At 43.5% G+C, this 22978-nt stretch overlaps 1 protein-coding gene across 2 annotated transcripts; it reads left to right on the forward strand.

The window, feature by feature from the left end:
* Nucleotides 1-6082: 6082 nt before the first annotated feature.
* Nucleotides 6083-11120, forward strand: TREX2 (three prime repair exonuclease 2). 2 transcript variants are annotated; one of them, XM_058171346.1, is made up of 2 exons: nucleotides 6083-6475; nucleotides 10340-11120. In XM_058171346.1, the coding sequence occupies exon 2, from the start codon at nucleotides 10342-10344 to the stop codon at nucleotides 11014-11016; it is 675 nt and encodes a 224-aa protein (XP_058027329.1). In that variant the 5' UTR covers nucleotides 6083-6475; nucleotides 10340-10341; the 3' UTR covers nucleotides 11017-11120. The 2 variants fall into 2 exon arrangements, with proteins under 2 accessions (XP_058027329.1, XP_058027330.1); XM_058171347.1 differs by having other exon boundaries at nucleotides 6372-6480.
* Nucleotides 11121-22978: the final 11858 nt, after the last annotated feature.

Genomic DNA, 22978 nt, shown 5'->3' on the forward strand with positions numbered 1-22978 from the left:
CGATTCGGGCAGGAGGAGTCGGGCTCGCTCTGTGGCGGTGGCGCCCGCCGCCGCGCCGCCGCCGCCGCCACGGCCACGGAGCGAGACCGACCTCCTGCCCGAATCGCGCCGCGGCGAGTGCTGATGGGAGCTGCCGAGTCCGCCTGAGCTTGGCGGCTGCTAGAGCGTGAGCCCCGGAGGCTGAGGAAGGAGCGGCGGCAGGGTTGCAGCCCAGCCGGGCTCGCACAGCATGGGTAAGGCGGGAGAGGAAGGAGCCTTCGCCCCATTCCTCCGATGGAATGACCTTTTCTTCTGGCCTTTGGGGTGGCTCTCGCGACGGCGAGTTCGCGCGTCGGGAAACCTCCTCCTCAGCCGAGAAGGACTGCACCGCCAGGGCTTCCCCGCCAATGCATAGCCTGGCGGGAGTTACTGCAGCTCACCCGGCTCCCGCCCCAACTGGTGGTGTTGGGGCAGCCGCTCCGCTTTCTAGCAAAAAGGTCGCTCGCCCAAAACTCCTCGCCTTCTCCTGGGAAGGGCTGGATGGCTAGCCGGGAAGGGTTGAATAAGCAAGCCAACCTCCCTCCCTCCCTCCCTCCTCTCCCCCGCAAGCGAAAGAGCGTTTTCCCGTTGGAAGAGAGAGAGAGAGAGAGAGAAAGGAGGGGCCGTTCCTCCCCTTCTTTCATTCTTTCTTCTCCCTCCGTGCTTCAGAAGCTGGGCGTGTGTGTGCGCGCCTGTGTGCTCTAGTCCTGTGTGCTCTAGTCTCTTCCGCGGCGCTGGAAGAGAGAGAGAGAGAGAAAGGAGGGGCCGTTCCTCCCCTTCTTTCATTCTTTCTTCTCCCTCCGTGCTTCAGAAGCTGGGCGTGTGTGTGCGCGCCTGTGTGCTCTAGTCCTGTGTGCTCTAGTCTCTTCCGTGGCGCTGGAAGAGAGAGAGAGAGAGAAAGGAGGGGCCGTTCCTCCCCTTCTTTCATTCTTTCTTCTCCCTCCGTGCTTCACCGTGCTGGGCGACCTGGAGCAGCTGCTCTTCAGCCAGATGCTCGGTGAGTCAGCCCGTCCCTTCCTTCCGTGGGGTCTGCCTTGCTGGTGAAGGTTATTGGGGCTTTTGAGCAAGGGAGGAGGAACGAGCACCGCCTTCGCGCTGGCATTCCGGGATTTCCTTTGTTTAGAGCTGGGAATCCTCCTTCCCCTTTGCACTCCTCCTCCCTCCTCCTCTCCCCGCAAGCGAAAGAGCGTTTTCCGTTGGAAGAGAGAGAGAGAGAGAGAAAGGAGGCCGTTCCTCCTTCTTTCATTCTTTCTTTTCCTCCGTGCTTCAGAAGCTGGGCGTGTGTGCGCGCCTGTGTGCTCTAGTCCTGTGTGCTCTAGTCTCTTCCGGCGCTGGAAGAGAGAGAGAGAAAGGAGGGGCCGTTCCTCCCCTTCTTTCATTCTTTCTTCTCCCTCCGTGCTTCAGAAGCTGGGCGTGTGTGTGCGCGCCTGTGTGCTCTAGTCCTGTGTGCTCTAGTCTCTTCCGTGGCGCTGGAAGAGAGAGAGAGAGAGAAAGGAGGGGCCGTTCCTCCCCTTCTTTCATTCTTTCTTCTCCCTCCGTGCTTCACCGTGCTGGGCGACCTGGAGCAGCTGCTCTTCAGCCAGATGCTCGGTGAGTCAGCCTGCCCCTTCCTTCCCGTGGGGTCTGCCTTGCTGGTGAAGGTTATTGGGGCTTTTGAGCAAGGGAGGAGGAACGAGCACCGCCTTTCGCTGGCATTCCGGGATTTCCCTTTGTTTAGAGCTGGGAATCCTCCTTCCCCCTTTTGCACTCCCTCCCTCCCTCCCTCTCTCTCTCTCTCTCTCTCTCACACACACACACACAGACTTCTAAAGTCGATTGGCACAATGCTAAGCAAACACAGCAGTGGGTCAAGGGTGAAGGGCTAGGAACCTGGCAGGTGAAAGGTTGAGCGACATGAAAGGCAAAGACCACAATTGTTTTAAGAAAGAAGCTTTAGCAGGAGGGGGATGGAGGGTGTTTTAAGTTTTGGCAAACAGCCAGGCCAACTGTATTGGAGAAGGTCACACAACTGGCCTTAACATTTTAGCTGCTGTCTTTTTCCTCACACTTGGGTTTAATGATATTAGAGATCCTTATTGCCCTGCCAAAAAAAAAAAAAAGAGCCACCCCAACGTCTATGAAAATTAACCTTCTCTGCCAAGAGACACTGTGCAGGGTATTTTCACTATTGGTGTGCATACAGGCTTAGATTTGTGCTGGGTTCTTAGTGCTTAGAGCACTGACCTTCAGAGGCACCCTGGTCCCTTGGAAGCTAAAGGAGGACTCATTTTCATGCTTGCAGTTGTATTGTCAATTTCTGTGAGACAATGTTGTTGAAGTAACTCACTCACTCATTCATTCATTCATTCATTCCTTGTGTGTCCAATCACACTTAGCCAATAAAAATTCTATTCTATTCTATTCTATTCATTCATTCATTCATTTTATTTTGTCAAATACATATTAAATAATTATATAAATATAAGCATGAATTGAATACATAAAAGGAATACAACTAAAGGGAACATTAGGACAGGGACGGTAGGCACGCTGGTGCTCTTATGCACGCCTTACAGACCTCTTAGGAATGGGGTGAGGTCAATACTAGATAGTCTTTGGTTAAGGCTTTGGGGATTTTGGGAAGAGACCAGAGTCAGGTAGCACATTCAGGCATTAACAACTCTGTTACTGAAGTCACATTTTCTGCAATCTAGATTGGAGGTTCACTTTTAAGTTTGAATCTATTGTGTTCTCGTGTATTGTTGTGGTTGAAGCTGAAGTAGTCATTGATAGGAAGTACATTGTAGCAGATAATTTTATGAGCTATGCTCAGGTCATACCAAAGGCGGCGTAGTTCTAAATTTTCTAAAGCTGGGAATCCTCCTTCCCCCTTTTGCACTTTTATTGTTTTTCGTTCAAATAAATATTCATGTTATTTTACTTGGCTCTATCTTTATTTTTTACATTGACCAGTAGCTGCCTCATTTCCCACCCTCGGCTTATACTCGAGTCAATAGTTTTTCCCAGTTTTTGTGGTAAAATTAGGTGCCTCGGCTTATATTCGGATCGGCTTATACTCGAGTATATACGGTAATTGTTTAGCAACTGTTGGGTTTATTGAGGATGGTTTTTCCAAGAGACAGTAACATTGAAAAGAAGGAATTGGACAGGGTTATAAAATACCAAGATTTGCAGTTAGGATTGGTTCCAAATCTGAACAGATTTGGGGCAAATTATCTTCTGGTTGACCTCTCCTTACTCAAATGGCTCTGACTGACTAATATTTTTGTGTGAGTTGGCATTGCTTCAAAAAGATGGGTGGGTGAGGCTGCGCCTACACTTTTTAAATTTCCCACATTTCCTCATAACTGCAACTCAAGATTGAGAGCAGTTCAAAGAATGTGAAATGACTGATGTTGCCAAAAGTGCAGAAGTGGTATATCAAGCCGAACAGGGTACTTGCTAGGAGGCCATCCTCTGTCTCGGTTTGCCTTTTGCTTTTGTCTTTAATCTCTTGGCCTCTTCCTCTTCTTTGAACATTATTTGGGAAATCATTAAATGGGCGGTAGATGTCAGTTCAAGAAAAATTATCATCAGGTATATTTTAGCAATTTTCTGTTAATATTTAACATTTTTACTTCAGCTAGGGGAAAATAGTTAAGTTGTTGCCAAGTTAGCAATTTTTGAGCCTTTTGACTCAAATTGGAACACATCAGTGTTCCAATGAAGATGGATACCATACTTTGAGTGTGAGGATTAAATGCACTGATTTTGAATATCTAAATCAGGGGTAGTCAACTTTTTTATACCTACCGCCCACTTTTGTATCTCTGTTGGTAGTAAAAAATTTTAATTGCCCACCAGTTCCACAGTAATGGTGATTTATAAAGTGTATCGTTGTCTGCGCATGCCTCTCGTGTATCGTGGGTTGGGTTGGGTGGCACCAGCTACCAGCTCTGCTTGTCTGTTACAGCTGGGTGGTGTGGGGGGAGATGCACGAGCTATTCTGGGACGAGGCTCTTTTGTTTGCGGTTACACTATAGCGTAATTTAGTTTCACTTACGTAACGTGAACTAAACTTAGGCGCAAGCGATACAAATAGTATATTTTCAGAAATTTAAATTGTCACAGGGAATTTTATGAAAATCTAATGAAAATGTTTTTAAATAATGCTATGAATTTTTTTTAGAAAGTCAATTAAATTAAAAAAAAAGGAAAGTGCTTCAGTATCGGACAAAACCCCTACCACCCACCTTGAAAGCTGGAACATGAAAGCTGGAATGCCCACTAGTGGGCGCTAGGGACCAGGTTGACCACCACTGATCTAAATGATTGCTGGTTCAGCTCAATTACTTCTTTTACTCCTGCAAGATGAAAAGGGGAGAATATTCTCATTCCTTTTCTGATCCTAAAAGGTGGCTTGCCACTGTCACTATTGAAGAGGGGCAAAGTTTAGGTAGGCTAATTTATTTATTTTTATTTATTAAATGTATATGCCACCCATTTCACTATCCAAAATGATTCTGTTTTAATATAATGAGCCAACCTAGTCAATGGTTCAACACCTCAGTTTATATTTTGCTAATTTGTGTTAAAGTAAGCATTACTTAAACTTATGTCTTCACTCTTACTTGCTAAAATTGGAGAGTGTTCAACTTTGCAGTTCCCTCCAGTTTAATACAACATGCAAATATTTGGGGAAGCTTTTCTTAGATTGATACAGTCTTAATTATTTGATGAGAAATCATGAAATAAGGATGGATTCAAAAGAATTTGGGCTGTACTGATACAAGATTGCCAATAGTGCTGGAGATCCTCAAAGTTGTGCAATGCTTTGGAGTGCACCAGTATATAAATCTGGCATCTATATAATTATCTTCAATCAAATTCTGAAGGACCTGTTTGAAATTGATTCTAACAGCTCTACTTTATGGCACATTCCTTTACATGTCTACCAGCAAATAAGTTCAAATCTTGTAATCTACTTGAAGAGAATAAGCTTCATTGGCCTCAGCAAAATTAATTTCTTAATAAATGTATTTAGATTTGCATGATTTTGTTTTGTTTTGACCTATCCAGTTTATAATGCATTTTCCCAAGCCTTATAAGCGATAAGCCTGAAGAGAATAATTTGGAGGTGGTAGAGCAAGTGAAATGTGTAATAAGTAAAATCTTGGGCTAAAATAAAATGTATGGTATAATTAATGGGAAGTTTTCCTCATGATTTTGGGTGTGACTGAAATATTTCAGCTGTTCTTTGCTTGTATCAGGTTAGTATCAGGTTATCCTGGACATAAACTGTTTCAACTCCTACCCTCAAAACGACGCTATAGAGCACTGCACACCAGAACAACTAGACACAAGAACAGTTTTTTCCCGAAGACCATCACTCTGCTAAACAAATAATTCCATCAACACTGTCAGACTATTTACTGAATCTGCACTACTATTAATCGTTTCATAGTTTCCATCACCAATCTCTTTCCACTTATGACTGTATGACTATAACTTGTTGCTGGCAATCCTTATGATTTATATTGATATATTGACCATCATTTGTGTTGTAAATGTTGTACCTTGATGAACGTATCTTTTCTTTTATGTACACTGAGAGCATATGCACCAAGACAAATTCCTTGTGTGTCCAATTACGCTTGGCCAATAAAATTCTATTCTATTCTAAATAAGCAACTTGCCTAGCAAATATTGATTTAATTACACACATACACACACACACACACACACACTAATCAGTTCAATGAATCTTCCCCAACTCAATATGTTGGGACTGTATCTCCTGGAATGTCCAGACAACACGGGGAAAAGTTTATATTACTTTCTAAAGAAAAGTAAATGCTGATAAGAGTTACCAGATGACTCGGGAACACTAGAAAGCCCTATTTGCACAGCTCAGGGCCGTCAATCTGTATCAGGAAATTTTAAGTATCTGAGCGTAACACTCTGTAAGGCCACGCGGTGGCAGCAAAGACACAAAGAAACCTTTAGCTCCTTGCTGTCATTTGATGATCGTCCAGAATTTTATGCACCAGATACGGTAAGCAGGCAGCCCTAAACGTTTCCCTTCTCATGGCCTTCCTCTGCCGGCACCGGCTATGAATTCAGCCACATATGGCGTATGGAGCTTCGACACTACAGTATTAGTTGCATCCTCCATGAGCCGAGTCTAGTCTCAAAATGGGCCCTTGCGATTTGACGCCAGGAAACAGGAGAACGTCCCTTCCAGAAGCTTTCGCCGGACAAAGGGAGGCCGATTTGCAAGAACACCTTCCATTGAGCAGAAAAGACTACATCTCCCATCAGACTCTGGGGAAAGACAGCCCTTCCCATCTCCTTCGCCCCTCCCACTGGCCAGGAGGATCTTGTCCAGGACTTGCCCGGGCATGCAGCTTTCAGTTTCTCTAGAGAGCGAGCGAGCCGAGAGTTCAAGCGTTGCTGTTTCTGCGCCTGGAGAATCACGGTGAGGTGGGGTACATAACGCGTCTCTCCTGTCCATTTCCAGCATGTGAGCCGGGGAGATGTTTTGTCTTATTCAGGAGAGAAGAAAAAAACCCTTCCCCTTTTCATTTTGCCCCCTTCCGTGGGTTTGAAAAGCGGAGAACCGAAATACGGCAGTGGCACTGACCGGCGCTGTCTCAAGCCATCGGACACTCTTCCCCAGTTATTGCAGGAGGAGAGCCGGGTCAGTTTGTGGGGGTAAAAATCAGGAGGAGTCGGGTGGCGCCTCTTAACGACTGACAACACTGTATTAAAAGCATCCGCTTTGGTGAACTGCAGCTCAGTTCATCGGATGCAGAGTGCGAGGGTGATGTGGGATTTAAATTTTTTTGGGGGGGAGGGGAGAGATAGATGGTTATGTAGGTGCAGGATATATGCGAGAGGGGTTGCCAATAGCTCACCCGTTAACAAGTGTGACGTGTTACAAATTCATTGTATTGGTGTTGAGACCTTCTGAGGTTGCTTGGAAACGTTTTGATGCGAGTTCAACCATTTCTCTACTTGATGGTGCTTTTAAAACTCCCACTTTTGTAAACTAGCCACTAGAAGGTCTGCTAGGAAGGATCCAGGAAAGCTGAAATGCTCTGATGTAACACTGTTCTGGTTTTGAGTCCTGATGTCAAACTTGTGCCCATTAATTCTTTTGCACAAAGTTTACTCTGTCTGGCCTACTTTAAGAACCCAAAGGGGCACTGCTGGCAGATGTCACTTTGGAGGAATTCACATTAATGCCCCTGATTGGGAGAGTAACAGGATAATGGAAATAGTCTTTATGGGTTGAAAATGCTTTTCTAGACCAGTCCTGCAAGCTGATGTTCTGGCTATAGTATTTGTAAGAGTACAACATGAACCTGAGGACTTCTCACTTATTGTTTGCCTAACCATCTAGAATCCATATTTATCTTGAGTTGAACAAGATTTATTTATTTATTGTCTGCCTTTCTATTCAAAGGAGTGCTCATATTCCTCTTTGAGTCATTGATAATTGACAGTATTATTATTATTATTATTATTATTATTATTCAAACTTATATACCGCCCTATCTCCCAAAGGACTCAGGGCGGTTTACAGGCATGTAAAAACATCAATATACAAATTAAAATAATCATTAAAAAACTTATTCTAATGCCCAATTATTAAAAATAGAAATATAAATATTAAAATCAATTTAAAACCCCTCTAAATTTAAAATCTAAGCCAGTCCTGCACAGATGAATAAATATGTCTTGAGCTCGCGACGGAAGGTTCGAAGATCCGGAAGTTGACGGAGTCCTGGGGAGTTCGTTCCAGAGGGCGGAGCCCCACAGAGAAGGCCCTTCCTGGGCGCCGCCAGACGACACTGCCTAGCTGACGGCACCCTGAGGAGTCCCTCTGTGAGAGCGCACGGGTCGGTGAGAGGTATCTGGTCGCAGCAGGCGGTCCCGTAGATAACCCGGCCCTATGCCATGGGCGCTTTAAAGGTGGTCACCAAAACCTTGAAGCGCACCCGAAGGCCACAGGTAGCCAGTGCAGCCTGCGCAGGATGGGTGTTATGCGGGAGCCCCGAGGGGCTCCATCTATCACCCGCGCAGCCGCATTCTGGACTAACTGTAGCCTCCGGATGCCCTTCAAGGGAAGCCCCATGTAGAGAGCGTTGCAGTAATCCAGGCGAGACGTCATGAGAGCGTGAGTGACCGTGCATAGGGCCTCCCGGTCCAGAAAGGGGCGCAACTGGCGCACCAGGCGAACCTGGTAGAACGCTCTCCTGGAGACGGCCGTCAAATGATCTTCTAGAGACAGCCGTTCATCCAGGAGGACGCCTAAGTTGCGCACCCTCTCCATCGGGGCCAATGACTCGCCACCGATGGTCAGCCACGGATTTAGCTGACTGTACCGGGATGCCGGCATCCACAGCCACTCTGTCTTGGACAGAGGCATATTGTAAGCTATTGATTGTGAAACTTACATTGGTCAACCTAAATGACCAGTCTTCTAGCAGTGAGAACAATTAATCAATGGAACAGCTCACCTCTGGAAGTTGAGTGCTCCAAAATTGTTTTCAAGAATAGACTGGGCAGACATTTGTCCAGAATTATACAGGATCTTCCAGCCCTATCATTCCATGTTCTGTGTTCTAAGTTACAGTATATTAATGGAATTCTAGTAATATGAGAGAGGAAGAGAATTTTTCTGTACTGTAATTTTATAAATTTCTTGTTTCCTGTTTACCCACTCCACTTATTTTTAACCCCAGCATTTTTGTTATTCACTATATAGAATCATAACCTAACATTTTTCTTTGCATCTGTTCATCCTATAATGCCCGTAAAAGGGAATATTTGGACTCTGAGATACACCCTGTCTCTTCAAGACAGGAGAAGACAACTTGCAACCTGGCCTGCAAATTATTACAATCTTTGTTATGGCCTTAGAAGCCCCTTTGATCACAACTGATGTCATGATTTCCTGTTTATAAAAAAACATACAAAAACTATGATGTAAAGTTTGGAAAAAAAAAACCCACCACAGAACTTTCAAAATCTCACCTCAGCTTTAGGAAACACAAAGTAGAGCAATGCCATTTGGTACATTTTCCTTCTCTAATTTTTTTAAAAATAGAGGCATACTCATTGGTGTGCAGAGCCTTGGAAATAAAATTACTCAAAAAAAAATTCAGAACTGCAACATAAGTCACTTCATAACTCTTGTGTAGTCAGAACATGGTGAAAGATTTATCATGAAGCAGCAAGATTCAGTTGCTTTATGAAATGTAGAGGAGGAGGAACATTTATCTGGTTATGTACGCAGTTTTAAAAACAACCTCAAGTTCTAATCCAGAGAAGACATTCATGTTGTATAGTGGTTGACATCCTGGATTTGTGGTTATAGAGTTGAACCCAGTTTGAGGCTGACTTCAGGTATGAAAGCCCTTTGGGTGATTTGAGGTCAATGTCCCTCCCTCAGTCTAACCTACTTCACAGAGTGGTGGTTGTTGGGGAAAATGGATAGAGGAAGTACTGTGTGTCCATCACTGTGAGTCCTGGAGGAAAGGCAAGGTGGAAATCTAACCAACAACAAAATTCTGGGCATCTTAGTTTAGAGCAAAGAATGTTAAGGTCATACTAGGCAACATGGGCGGTTTTGTCAAAATGCAATACGTATATGAGTTTCTCCTACCCTATAGGAAGACCATTAGCAACATTAAACTATGATTTGCTCCTAAAGGGAAATCTCACTTGTACAATGACTTTCCTCTTTGATGTGTCAGACTGTGGCATATTATTCATTAATGTGAACAATTTTATTTATTTATTTATTTATTTATTTATTTATTTATTAAATTTTTATACCGCCCTTCTCCCGAAGGACTCAGGGCGGTGTACAGCCAAAAGATAAAAACATAAGAAATATACAATTAAAACAACAATTTAAAACCGAGCATATTAGAAAAAGGCCAAATAAAAGATTTAAAATTTAAAATTAGAAACCCTAAAATGATAAAACCCAGTTAAAAGAATTTTTTAAAAAAAAATATATTTAAAAATATTAAAAATATTAAAAATATTAAGCCAGTCCCGCTTGAATAAATAAATGCGTTTTCAGCTCACGGCGAAAGGTCCGAAGATCAGGCAATTGACGCAATCCAGGGGGAAGTTCAATTGAGTGTCAGGCGTGTCTTTTCAGATGATGATAGCAGTCAGGGACACTTAATGTCACTTGGGAATACAACCCAGACAGGTTCTTGGTGGATGAAGCAATGCTTGATAAATTGTTATATAAATTGATAAAACACATAATTGTTGTTGCTAACAGTGATTCTAACACACTTTGCCTTTTTTGTGCCAGCCATGACTGAACCTTGGAACTACTACCAAACATTTGTTTTCCTTGATATTGAGTCCACCGGGTTGCCCAGCGACCAACCTTGCATAGCGGAACTGTGCCTCTTCGCTGTTCACCAGTCTTCCCTGCAGCCCACTCCACAGACAAAAGAACCACAGCTTCCTCGCATCATAGACAAGCTGATCCTCTGCATCAACCCCCAGAAACCTTTTACTGTGGGCGCACAGGTTATAACTGGTCTCAGCAACCAAAAGCTAGAGCAGAACTGCAAGCTGGAAATCAACTGTTCCTTGATGGAGACCCTGAAAGGATTTTTAGACCGGCAAGCTCACCCTATTTGCTTAGTGGCCCACAATGGTCTCCGCTTCGACTTTCCCCTGCTGCGTAAAGAACTGTGGCAAATAGGCACCGACCTACCTGCAGATACAGGATGCCTCGACACATTGCAGGCTTTGAAGAATGTGCTTAGAGAGCCAAACCTGAGCTATAAGCTGGGAAATCTGTACCAGTACTTCTACGGAGAGGAACCATCAAGAGCCCACACAGCTGAAGGAGATGTGCTTACTCTTCTCCTCGTGTTTCTTGCTAAGGCCAATGTGCTGAAGCATTGGGCAACCTATGGGGCCCAGAAGTGGGGGCAGATTCAACCTATGGATTTCCGCCACTCAAACAGGTTCTGATCTCTGGGGGAAAAAATATCCTATCTCTGCTTGTCTTCCATTATATTGAACCATGATTTTTAAATGATTTTTAAATTCTTGATTAAACCATACCTTATAAATTTGTTCTTGACAAACCAAGCTCTTTTTCTTTCCTGGATATAGAAAACCACAGCAACAACTGTGGAGAATATATGCTGTGGCAGTTAGAAAAACATGATTTAAGCCTGGAATAGGAAAGGAACATTATAAAGGAACTTAATCTGGTTCTGCCTAAACTTTCTTTGGTATAAGAGGGAGAGAGACAGGAAAATGTGGTTAACTTTCAGGGTTTTAATACTATTACCTATATCAATAAATTAGAGTGCCAATAAATCTTGTGGGCTCTGCTACCTGATCTGGACTTGAAGAGGGTGACACTTGGGATCGTGTGGCAACTGTCTGATCCTGGGAGAAGATCCAGCTGCTTTAATAAGGGGCCAACACATTCTTTGTAAGGTCCCAATGAAATTTTGCTCTTCAAATCTGAAATGTCATGTGATCCTAGAAATTCCTTTTCATTTGCACATTTAAGGAGTTTGTCTAATTCTACTACAGATTTTCATCATTACTTTTGAGCATAATGTAAATGGTTGCTATAAAGCTAAAATTTAAAGATGCATGTTTTAGTTTCTTAGCCAACTTTTCCTATTTTAAAGGAAAGGGATTCCCCTAAAGATATGGATTTAAATCTACTTTCAGATGGATCTGGATTTTGCAAATATTGGAAGGGAACTTCAGGAATCTTTTTTATGTGATCTGAAGGAAAATAAATCATTGGTGATAAGAAGAGCAAGCTTTAGATAACAAATCTGCCACTAGAGTTCCATTATTTATTGAAGCTATATTAAATTGGGATAGAAGTTTTTATGGAGAATTACTTTTGAAATGTGGGTGTGTTGTTAACAGTCTTTACGCTAAAACACCTCAAATTTTGAGGATTTGGATCATTTATATTTGCTTTGGATACAAATGCCAACTCCCCTCCCCTTAATGTATCCTGAAATAAGGTTGTTAATGTCATCATCATCATCATCATCATCATCATCATCATTATTATTATTATTATATATTTTCCTTTGTTATATATTACATTTCCATTTGGCAGTGTGTTGTCTGTAACAAATCTCTTTTGAATACACATAGTTTTATACACACCATAATTACAACCATTATTCTCATAATACTTACAACATAATCTTCCCTTCTAATCGCCTATAAAATTTAATTTACAATCAAATATAATCCAGTGATAATATTGCTTATGGTATTATTACTTATGCACACACACACACACACACACACACACACACACATATTTGTACTTTTATTTGCATTTATTGCATTTATTTTATTAATCATCCTTAATTATAAATTATTAACTTCTGTTTCTATTTTCTAACCATTTATAAAATAGGTCCCAGGTTAAATAGTACTGTTTCCTCTTTATCCTTAATTTTCATCGTTAACCTGTCCATTTGTGCACAGCCTAATATTTTCTTAATTACATTTTCATCTATAGATATATATTTCATTTTTCCAATTTTGTGCGTAAAATAATTCTCCCCGTTATCACATGTAATATTAAATATGTAATTCTTTTATTGTATTTTCCCAGTAATATACCAAGTAAGAACAATTCTGCTTTTAGATCTGTTTGTTGGGTAGTCATTTCTTCTAACCACCTTTTTATCTTTAACCAGTATTTTTTCATCATTGGACAGTTCCACCACATATGGTAATAGGAACCCGGTATCTATTTACATTTCCAGCACTCTGGCGATATGTTTTGGAACATATTTGTTATTCTTGCTGGTGGCAAATGCCATCTGTAGAACATTTTGTAAAGTTTTTCTTTATATGTTGTTGACATCCGTTAGTTTGTAGTTTCTTTCCCAAAGTTGTTGCCAATTGTCTAATTCTATAGTATATCCAAAAATTTTAGCCCATACTATCATAGTTTCTTTTACATGCTCTTCTTCCATTTTAAAATTCAATAAGTAGTTATATATTTTCTTTGTTAATTTATCATCTGTCCCCAGAAATATCTGATCTATTTTTTTTTTAATTCTAGGGGTTCTTTATAGAATCCATACTTTCTTGTATCTCGTTTGTATTTGAATATATGGCCACCAGTCCAAATCGATTCCTTGATTTTTTTAGTTCCTGTCTTGATTATAAGTCTCCTTGTTCATTTAGAATATCTTTATCACTTACGATTTTTTCCAGTTCAAGACCATTTGGATGTATTAGCGCTTCCACCGTGGATAGCCAGACCGGTATTTTTATGTAATGTTTCTGTTTGATCTTTTTCCCCATACCAAAAGCAGAGCATTCCTGATATACAGTAGTGCATTTGGAAATATCTGTGTATTTTACTTTTCCCATACCATGTAAATGCATGCCACCCCAATTGTAGGTCGTGTCCTTCTAATGTCAATATTCTTTTGTTCTTCAAATTTATCCACTCTTTCACCCATGTGAGCACTGAGGCCTGATAGTATAGCTCCCAATCAGGTAGTCAAACCCCTCCCCCTATTTTTTGTGTCTTGCATGTCTTATATTAGTAAAGAAACCTTTGCAAATACCTGGAAGACGCCAGGTTGGAGATGAATAAAGTTGTCTTAGCTTACAATCATGAACTGAAAAGTTTATTTTTGAATGGGACTGCAGTTTTAATATATTTGTGGGTGAGATCAAATTTGAACTGGACACTTCTTGTTATATATTTCAGCCATCATTGCTATCAGAAGTCTTTAATATTCTGCTTTTAACTCATGGTGTTTAGTATTGTGATGTATAAATATTGATGAACACGAAAAAAGCATTTCTAAATAATTTTGGCATAAGGAAGTAGTTTCCTAGCACAGTACTTATTTAAACTCCCACATGCTTGCATTCACTTGTGAAAAAAAACTCCTAAACAAAATATGTTGTTCCAGGAAGTACTTCCTGTTGTTTATTTGTTTATCTCTTAATTATAAATTATGTTTGATGGAATGTTTTCTTCTTCTCTTATTTTTCTATTTTTAAAATCCCTTTATTTGATATATGCACAGTTATGAAAAAAAAAAGTCAGAGACTGAAAGGTATAATCGGTGAATTGGTTAGTTTAAAATTGTCCCCTAATTAAATTGGCCACATATATTTTTTACACATAAAATTTACATTCTTTAAAAAAAATTATTAAAAAATGGCAGAGGTTTTCTTAAAAAGAAACTTTCCCCCCCTCTCTCATGCTGGAAGATGCAGTTTCGTTGCTACCTTCTCCAAATGTGTGGGATGCTCCTCCTTGGATGCGACCTAAGACATCAGTAGGAATGGTTTTTCCATCTGATTTTATTATAAACAAATATGTGATTTTAAAAAATTGATTAAATTAAAGCTCATACAATAAATTGGTCCCAAAATCATGCAAAGTTTCCTTCTTTTTAACTATGATAGGTTGAATTGTACACCATGGAGGGGGGAAAAATAGTTCTTCACCTGTGAAACTTACCTCAAATTATATAGTGACACTCCAATTTGTTCTGGCTTTTTAATAGAATATGATTTAATAGATGAATGAATCTGGATGGATAATAATCTATTGATTTTGAAATGAATTATCAATTTCCTAGTTAAGGGTTTGTTTGACTCTTAAGTATCTCAAAAATTGGTAATTCTTTAGAATTATTGTGTAGTATGAAAATTGCATATGGTACTTTAATGTTTTTAGTGTACTAACTGCTGGAGAGAATAAATGAATGAAAGTACATATTTCAAGTAAACTTGTGTATAGTGTTTTCTTAATATAGTACAGCAGTACTTGCCAAACTTTTTCCTTCATTCACTAAAATTACTTCTGAGAAATTCCTTTTTACCCAATGTTAAATAAAATGTTTTAAGTCAATTTAAATGTTCCTGTTTATCTAAAGAAAAAAGTTTTATCTAATTTGGGGTAATTTATCCAGGCTTGGAAAGCACTGCAATACACTATCACACTTTCAAACTGAAGTTCTGTCTTAGTACCTTTTTGAACTGGCCTGCAGTGGGAAAAACACTAACATGCTACGGTATGATGTATTGTGAAATAACTATGGGGAAATGCTGAAATACTAAAGCTGATTTTCAACGAACTTCCTGTTTGAAGAATCTATTCACAGAATTGTAGAAACACAACAAAATTGCTAAGAAAATCAGGAGAGATATATACCCAAATATATAGTTAGTTATGATGTTCAGTTAGTTATATGGAATCATCACTTCTCACCTACCTTTCAATTGCCATGTGAGGATAAAACAGGAAGTAGTACAAGTCCCATTTATGTCAAGTTTCTCTGTGGACTAAATAAATTTGTTTTCTTTAGGAAACGTTTGTGATCGACTTTTCCAATTGAGATTATAGCAGTGAAAGATAAGATTTATAGACATCCTATTCTGAAATTTTCTCCCTCATGTCCTCAAATGCTGAGAACCTACTTTAGCTATAGGCTGCCATGTACTAGGTCAGGCGTTTCAAAGTTTAGCAACTTTAAGACTTGTGGACTTCAACTTCCAGAATTCCCCATCCAGCAGAATTCTGGAAGTTAAAGTCCACAAGTCTTAAAATTGCCAAGTTTGAAGACCATGGTACTAGATTTATGTGGATTTAACTGGAGTTTGAGCAGAGCATGTGCCACACAACAAGATAGCATCCTCTACAGCAGGGGTGGGGAACTATGGCTCCTTTATGACCTGTGGACTTCAACTCCAATGGAATTGAAGCCCACAGGTCATAAAGGAGCCATAGTTCCCCATCCCTGCTTTACAGAGAGAGATATGCTACATGTTCCATTTTGCCCTCCTCAAGCGAGCCTGCTTTTTATCTAGCAGTGATACTCTCTTTTGTCACCTCTCCAAGGTGGTGATGATCTTGTCATGAGGCGGAAAAGAAATAAGGCCACCTTGTCCTTCAAAAGTTGCTTGGGGTAAATCTGCCTGTGCATGTTTTTGCCCTATAACTTTCTGGAGATTGAGATTAAGGAAGTAGTTCTTGCCCTGAACAAGCAATTTGGCAGAGGAATTGTTCTCTGAATGATTAACAAATGACGAGAAGCCACACTAGCAAGAAGGAAACAATTTAAAATGGAACATATCTACTCTTACATGCTATTTTACCAGTTATAACAGGCTCCCTTTCTTCTAATAAAATGTCCTCCAGGACAAGTGTACAATATGTGTTACATTTTATTGAGTGGGAATCATACGCATTTAAGAATTATGTTCTCAACATCTTTTCTGCATGATACAAGGGAAGATTTAAGGGTGTTCCTCTTGTGAATCAATGGGGTAGAGCTGGTCACTCATGATAACAACATACTGGTTAGGAAAGTTATCGCGGCTGGGTGGCATTTCCCAGAACCAGAGCAGTGAACAGGAAGGGTGTTGCACAGAAACTTAGTTGTGGGGTGTTCAAAACTTTTATCTCTGATATGCCGAAGCTTTAAAGATCTTGTTTACTCTGGTGATCTTTCACTGCTTTTCCTTATACATCAGTCCTTAACTCACAGTCTCCAGGGTTGCTCTGAGTCCTGTTGACAAAACTGTGCAACAAAAAGGAGAACGTACAAAGTGTTGAAAGTCCCTTGATCAGAAAATGCAAAAATGCCATACAGGTAGTTCTTAACTTACGATCATTTGTTTAGTGACCTTTTGAAGTTATACCAGCACTGAAAAATGTGGCTTATAACCAGTCCTCACACTTAACTGTTCTTAACTAACATGGTCACTTAATCAAAACTTGAGTGTTTGGCAACCAGCATGTATTTACAATGGTTGCAGGGTCCCGGGATAATGCAATCACCATTTGCAACCTTTCCAGCTGGCTTCTGACAAGCAGTCAAAGGGAGAAGCTGGATTCACCTAATGACCACATGATTTACTTAACAACTGCTGTGATTCACTTAACAACTAATGAAAAGGTCATAATTTTTGTTGTTAAGCAAAGTATTTATTGCACCTAATTAGGTGTAACTCATTTAATAAATACTTTGCTTAACAACAAAAATTATGGTCTCAAATCTGGTTGTCAGTCAAGGACAACCTGTATTTGCTTGGACTTCTCTATTTTTCTTATTTGATTGCTACCTTAATGATAGCAGTAGGGCCAATTAATTACTGGCAGCCTGTAAGTACATACAGGTAGTCCTCAACTTATAAAAAATCAAATAAATAAATAAATAAATAAACTTTCAAATGTTGACCATTCAAATTTACAATGGTACTGAAAAAAGTGACTTATGACTGTTTTTCACACTTACAACCATTGCAACATCCCTGTGGACACTTGATCAAAATTCAGACATCGACTCATGAGTTTGCAATATCTTGGAGTCATGTGACCTAAAATGGACACCCAACATGGGCGCCTTCCGAGGGCCTGGCCGGCCTGGTCATGTAGGTGACGCTGATGGCTGCAACGGTGGTGTTGGCGTTGAGGAGTGGTGGTGGTGGCGGCGGCGACAGTGGCGGAGGGATGATTTCCCCTGGCAGCAGCAGCGTTGTCCTTTCTGCTGCTGGTCCCCGATGACGGCGACGGCAGTAGCGGCGATGAGGTCACTCCTACGGACCCCACGGACCTTTTGGGCCCCCTCCACGGACCACGGACCACCCATGGTTTTTGGGACCCCCCATCTATATAATCCCACAGAGCCCAGCAGCTGTTCTTCTTGGTCTGCGAGATTCCCCACTCTCGCGGATATGGCCCTCCACGTTATCGAGGGCCTACCTCGATGACGGATTTTGGAATCCCGAGAGGTGGCATGTGTCGAAGAAGCGACTCAGGGGTTTTTTAAAATAATTTTTAAGGGATTTTTAAGAGGAGGGAGGGCTGAGAGGGGTTTAGGGGGAATCCCATCAGATCCGCAGCTAGACCCTGCGAAGGCTCACAGCGGGGACATTTTTGGTTCAGAGGTGGAAGAAGAGGCTAGAGCTCTATACTATGAGGGTGGTGTCATCTGCACGATAACTGGGAGGGGCAGATATGGAGGAAGCGGGGGCCCGTATCATGTTCGGGGATTGCGTGCTCGCTGTTTGCGAGCGATCGCGCGCTCCGGTCCCCCGACTTCTCCTGTTCCCAAGTGGTCTGAATCCTCAGAGTCTGGGCCTTCGGTTGATGTTGTGCAATGCCAGGTCCGCGGTAAATAAAGCCCCCCTCATTTGTGATCTTATTCAAGAGGGGGGTACGGACCTGATGGGCATTACGGAGACCTGGATGGGCACGGAAGGGGGGGTTCCCCTGGTAGAGATGTGCCCACCGGGTTTCCATGCATTTGGCCCAGGGTACGGGTGGGGGGGTGGCGGTTGTTATTAATGAGAGTCTGGAGCCGAGGGAGGCCACTGTACCACAGATAGCCAGATGTGAGTCACTCTTTGTGAAGTGGGGCCTGGGGAGGCAGGTGGGCCTGCTGATCACGTACCTGGCTCCTTGCTACGTGACAGCAGCCCTGCCTGAGCTGCTGGATGTAATCGCCAGGATGGCGGTTGAGACCCCCAGGCTGATGGTCATGGGGGATTTCAACCTGCCGTCGGTTGGCGAGGCATCCACCACGGCTCGGGAGTTCATGGCTTCTATGGCGGCCCTGGACCTGACCCAGTTAGTGAATGGTCCCACTCACATCGGGGGAAACACTCTGGACTTGATTTTTGTCTCTGGGCAGTGGTTGAATGATCTGGAATTAGGGGACTTAGTCCTCAGACCCTTGTCATGGTCAGACCATTCTCTCCTTCAACTCGACTTTCGAACCGCCGACCCTCACCGCAGGGAGACGGGACCGATTCGTTGGTTCCGTCCCAGGCACCTGATGGACCTAGAGAGGTTCCAGATGGAGCTTGGGCCATTACTCGACTGGAGACCTCGTTGCCGCCTGGGAAAGGGCAGCGGCTGGGGCTCTGGATCGCGTCGTGCCTTTGCAGCCTCTGACCCGGTGCCGCTCTCGATTAGCTCCTTGGTATTCCGAGGAGCTGAGAGAGAGATGAAGTGCCGGAGAAGATGCCTGGAGAGTAATTGGAGGACCAGCCGCTCCGAATCTGACCGGACACTAGTGCGGTCTCAAATTCAGACCTATCTGGTGGCGATGAAGGTGGCAAAACGGGAGTATTTTTCCACTCTCATTGCATCTGCAGATAATCGCCCAGCCGCCCTGTTCGGAGTGACCCGCTCCCTCCTTCACCAGGGGGCGTTGGAGGACCCCTTACAAGGGTGAGCTGAGGAGTTTGTACAGTATCTGCAAGATAAAATCGCTCAGATTCAGGAAGGTTTGGATGCAGATTGGGTATTTATTTATTTATTTATTTATTTATTATTTATTATTTAAATTTTTATACCGCCCTTCTCCCGAAGGACTCAGGGCGGTTTACAGGCAGATAAAATAAACAGTACTATTACAAAATAAATACTATTAAAATACCACTAAAAAACTTATTCAATTTGGCATAATTAAAATTTAGCAAATAATAAAACCCATTAAAACCCATTAAAACCCATTAAAACCCTTAAAACCCACAATTTAAAACTAATCCAGTCCTGCGCAGATGAATAAATGTGTTTTAAGCTCATGACGGAAGGTTCGGAGGTCCGGAAGTTGGCGAAGTCCTGGGGAGTTCGTTCCAGAGGGTGGAGCCCCACAGAAGGCCCTTCCCTGGGTGTCGCCAGGCGACACTGTCTCGCTGACGGCACCCTGAGAGTCCCTCTCTGTGAGAGCGCACGGGTCGGTGAGAGGTATCCGGTAGCAGTAGGCGGTCCCGTAAGTAACCCGGCCCTATGCCATGGGCGCTTTGAAGATGTTCACCAAAACCTTGAAGCGCACCGGAAGGCCACAGGCAGCCAGTGCAGTCTCGCAGGATAGGTGTCACACGGGAGCCACGAGGGCTCCCTCTATCACCAGCGCAGCTGCATTCTGGACTAACTGAAGCCTCGGATGCCCTTCAAGGAGCCCCATGTGAGAGCATTGCAGTAATCCAGGCGAGGCGTCACGGGCGTGGTGACCGTGCACAGGGCATCCCGGTCTAGAAAGGCGCAACTGGCGCACCAGGCGAACCTGGTAAAAGCTCTCCTGGAGGCGGCCGTCAAGTGATCTTCAAAAGACAGCCGTTCATCCAGGAGGGCGCCCAGGTTGCGCACCCGTTCCGCCGGGGCCAATGACTCGCCCCGACAGTCAGCCGAGGACTCAGCTGACTGTACCGAGATGCCGGCATCCACAGCCACTCTGTCTTGGAGGATTGAGCCTGAGCCTGTTTCTCCCCATCCAGACCCGTCGGCTTCCAAGCACCGGGACAACACTTGATAACCGTTGGGGTGGCCGGTGTGGAAAAATACAGCTGGGTGTCATCAGCGTACAGCTGGTACCTCACACGAAGCCACTGATGATCTCACCCAGCGGCTTCATATAGATGTTGAACAGAAGGCGAGAGGATCGACCCTGCGGCACCCACAAGTGAGGTGTCTCGGGCCGACCTCTGCCCCCCTGTCAACACCGTCTGCGGCCGATCGGAGAGATAGGAGGAGAACCACCGATAAACGGTGCCTCCCACTCCCAATCCCTCCAACCGGCGCAGCAGGATACCATGGTCGATGGTATCAAAAGCCGCTGAGAGGTCTAATAGGACCAGGGCAGAGGAGCATCCTCTATCCCTGGCCCTCCAGAGATCATCCACCAACGCGACCAAAGCCGTCTCAGTGTTGTAACCGGGCCGGAAGCCAGACTGGAACGGGTCTAGATAGACAGTTTCATCCAGGTGCAAGGGAAACTGATATGCCACCATACTCTCTACAACCTTCGCCACGAAGGGAAGGTTGGAGACCGGACGATAATTACCTAAAACAGCCGGGTCCAGGGAAGGCTTCTTGAGGAGGGGTCTTCTAGGGTCGGGCGGGATGGCGGAGGCTGGTCTTGATGTTTCCATCTGGGATGAGTTCGATACTGTGGCTCCTGAGGACATGGACAGGATATTGGGGAGGCTGAATGCGACCACATGTTTACTGAACCCATGTCCCTCCTGGCTGGTACTGTCCCGGTGTCTGGAAGCCGTACGGGTCTGGATGGGGAGAAACAGGCTTCGGCTCAACCCCTCCAAGACCGAGTGGCTGTGGATGCTGGCTTCCCGGTACAGCCAGCTCACTCCATTGCTGACTGTTGGGGGCGAGTTGTTGGCCCCCACGGAGAGGGTTTGCAATTTAGGCGTCCTCCTGGATGCACGGCTGTCTCTAGAAGATCATTTGACAGTCGTCGCCAGAGGGGCTTTTTATCAGGTCCGCCTGATCCGCCAGTTGCGGCCCTTTCTAGACCGGGTTTCCCTTTGCACAGTCACTCATGCCCTCGTTACCTCCCACCTGGACTACTGCAATGCTCTCTACATGGGGCTCCCCTTGAAGAGCACCCGGAAGCTCCAACTGGTCCAGAATGCAGCCGTGCGGGTGATAGAGGGAGCCCCTCGTGGCTCCCATGTGACATCTCTCCTGCGTGGCTTGCACTGGCTTCCAGTGGTCTTTCGGGTGCAATTCAAGGTGCTGGTTACCACCTTTAAAGCCCTCCATGGCTTAGGACCGGGCTATTTACGGGACCGCCTACTGCCACCAACAGCCTTCCATCGATCTGTGTGCCCCCACAGGGAGGGCCTCCTCGGGGTACCGTCAGTTAAACAATGTCGACTGGCAGCCCCCCAGGGGGAGGGCCTTCTCTGTGGGGGCTCCTACCCTCTGGAATGAGTTGCCTCCGGGGCTTCGCCAACTCCCCGACCTCCGGACCTTCCACCGCGAGCTGAAGACTCTTTTATTTCATCAAGCAGGGCTAGCCTAAAAGTGTAGTTTTAATGTTTTTAGTTTTATTGTTATTGTTAGTTTTTAGTATTTTGGCCATAAATTATATTAATTTTATAGTGTTTTTAACTTGTATTATATTGTGTTTTTTAAATTGGCTGTTAACCGCCCTGAGTCCTTCGGGAGAAGGGCGGTATACAAATTCGATTATAAATAAATAAATAAATAAAATAAAACATCAAAAACGTCACCAAAAAAGTGTTCTTTCTGTGCCAACTCAGAAAGCTCAAACTGCCCAAGGAGCTGCTGATCCAGTTCTACAGAGGAATTATTGAGTCTGTCATCTGCACCTCTATAACTTTCTGGTTTGATTCTGCAACCCAACAAGACAGACACAGACTTCAGAGGATAATTAGAACTGCAGAAAAAACAATGGCTACCAACCTGCCCTCCATTGAGAACCTGTATACTGCACGAATCAAAAAGAGGGCTGTGAAAATATTTACAGACCCCTCAAATCCTGGACATAAACTGTTTTAACTCCTACCATTAAAATGACACTATAAAGCACTGCACACCAGAACAACTAGACACAAGAACAGTTTTTCCCCGAACGCCATCACTCTGCTAAACACATAATTCCCTCAACACTGTCAAACTATTCACTAAGTCTGCATCACTATTAATCTTCTCATCGTTCCTATCACCCATCTCCTCCCACTTATGACTGTATGACTGTAACCTTGTTGCTGGTATCCTTAAGATTTATATAGACTGTTTCCCTTTGACTATCATTAAGTGTTATGATAGTCTTGACGAATGTATCTTTTCTTTTATGGACACTGAGAGCATATGCACCAAGACAAATTCCTTGTGTGCCCAATCACACTTGGCCAATAAAGAATTCTCTTCTCTTCTCTTCTCTTCTCTTCTCTTCTCTTCTTCTCTTCTCTTCTCTTCTCTTCTCTTCTCTTCTCTTCTCTCTTCCCTTCCCTTCCCTTCCCTTCCCTTCCCTTCCCTTCCCTTCCCTTCCCTTCCCTTCCCTTCCCTTCCATTCCATTCCATTCTATTCTATTCTGACAAGCAAAGTCAAGGCAGAAGTCTTATTAATTTCTACAGATTAACTGTCAAGTGTCAGGGAAATCAGGAGATCCAGGCAGTTCAAAC

Source organism: Ahaetulla prasina, chromosome 2 (assembly GCF_028640845.1).
Source record: "Ahaetulla prasina isolate Xishuangbanna chromosome 2, ASM2864084v1, whole genome shotgun sequence".
In the NCBI taxonomy this organism is placed as follows: domain Eukaryota; kingdom Metazoa; phylum Chordata; class Lepidosauria; order Squamata; family Colubridae; genus Ahaetulla; species Ahaetulla prasina.

What these genes read in the sequence shown, in the direction of transcription:
- TREX2 (XM_058171346.1), top strand. Translation starts at nt 10,342, where the DNA reads ATGACTGAACCTTGGAACTACTACCAAACATTTGTTTTCCTTGATATT.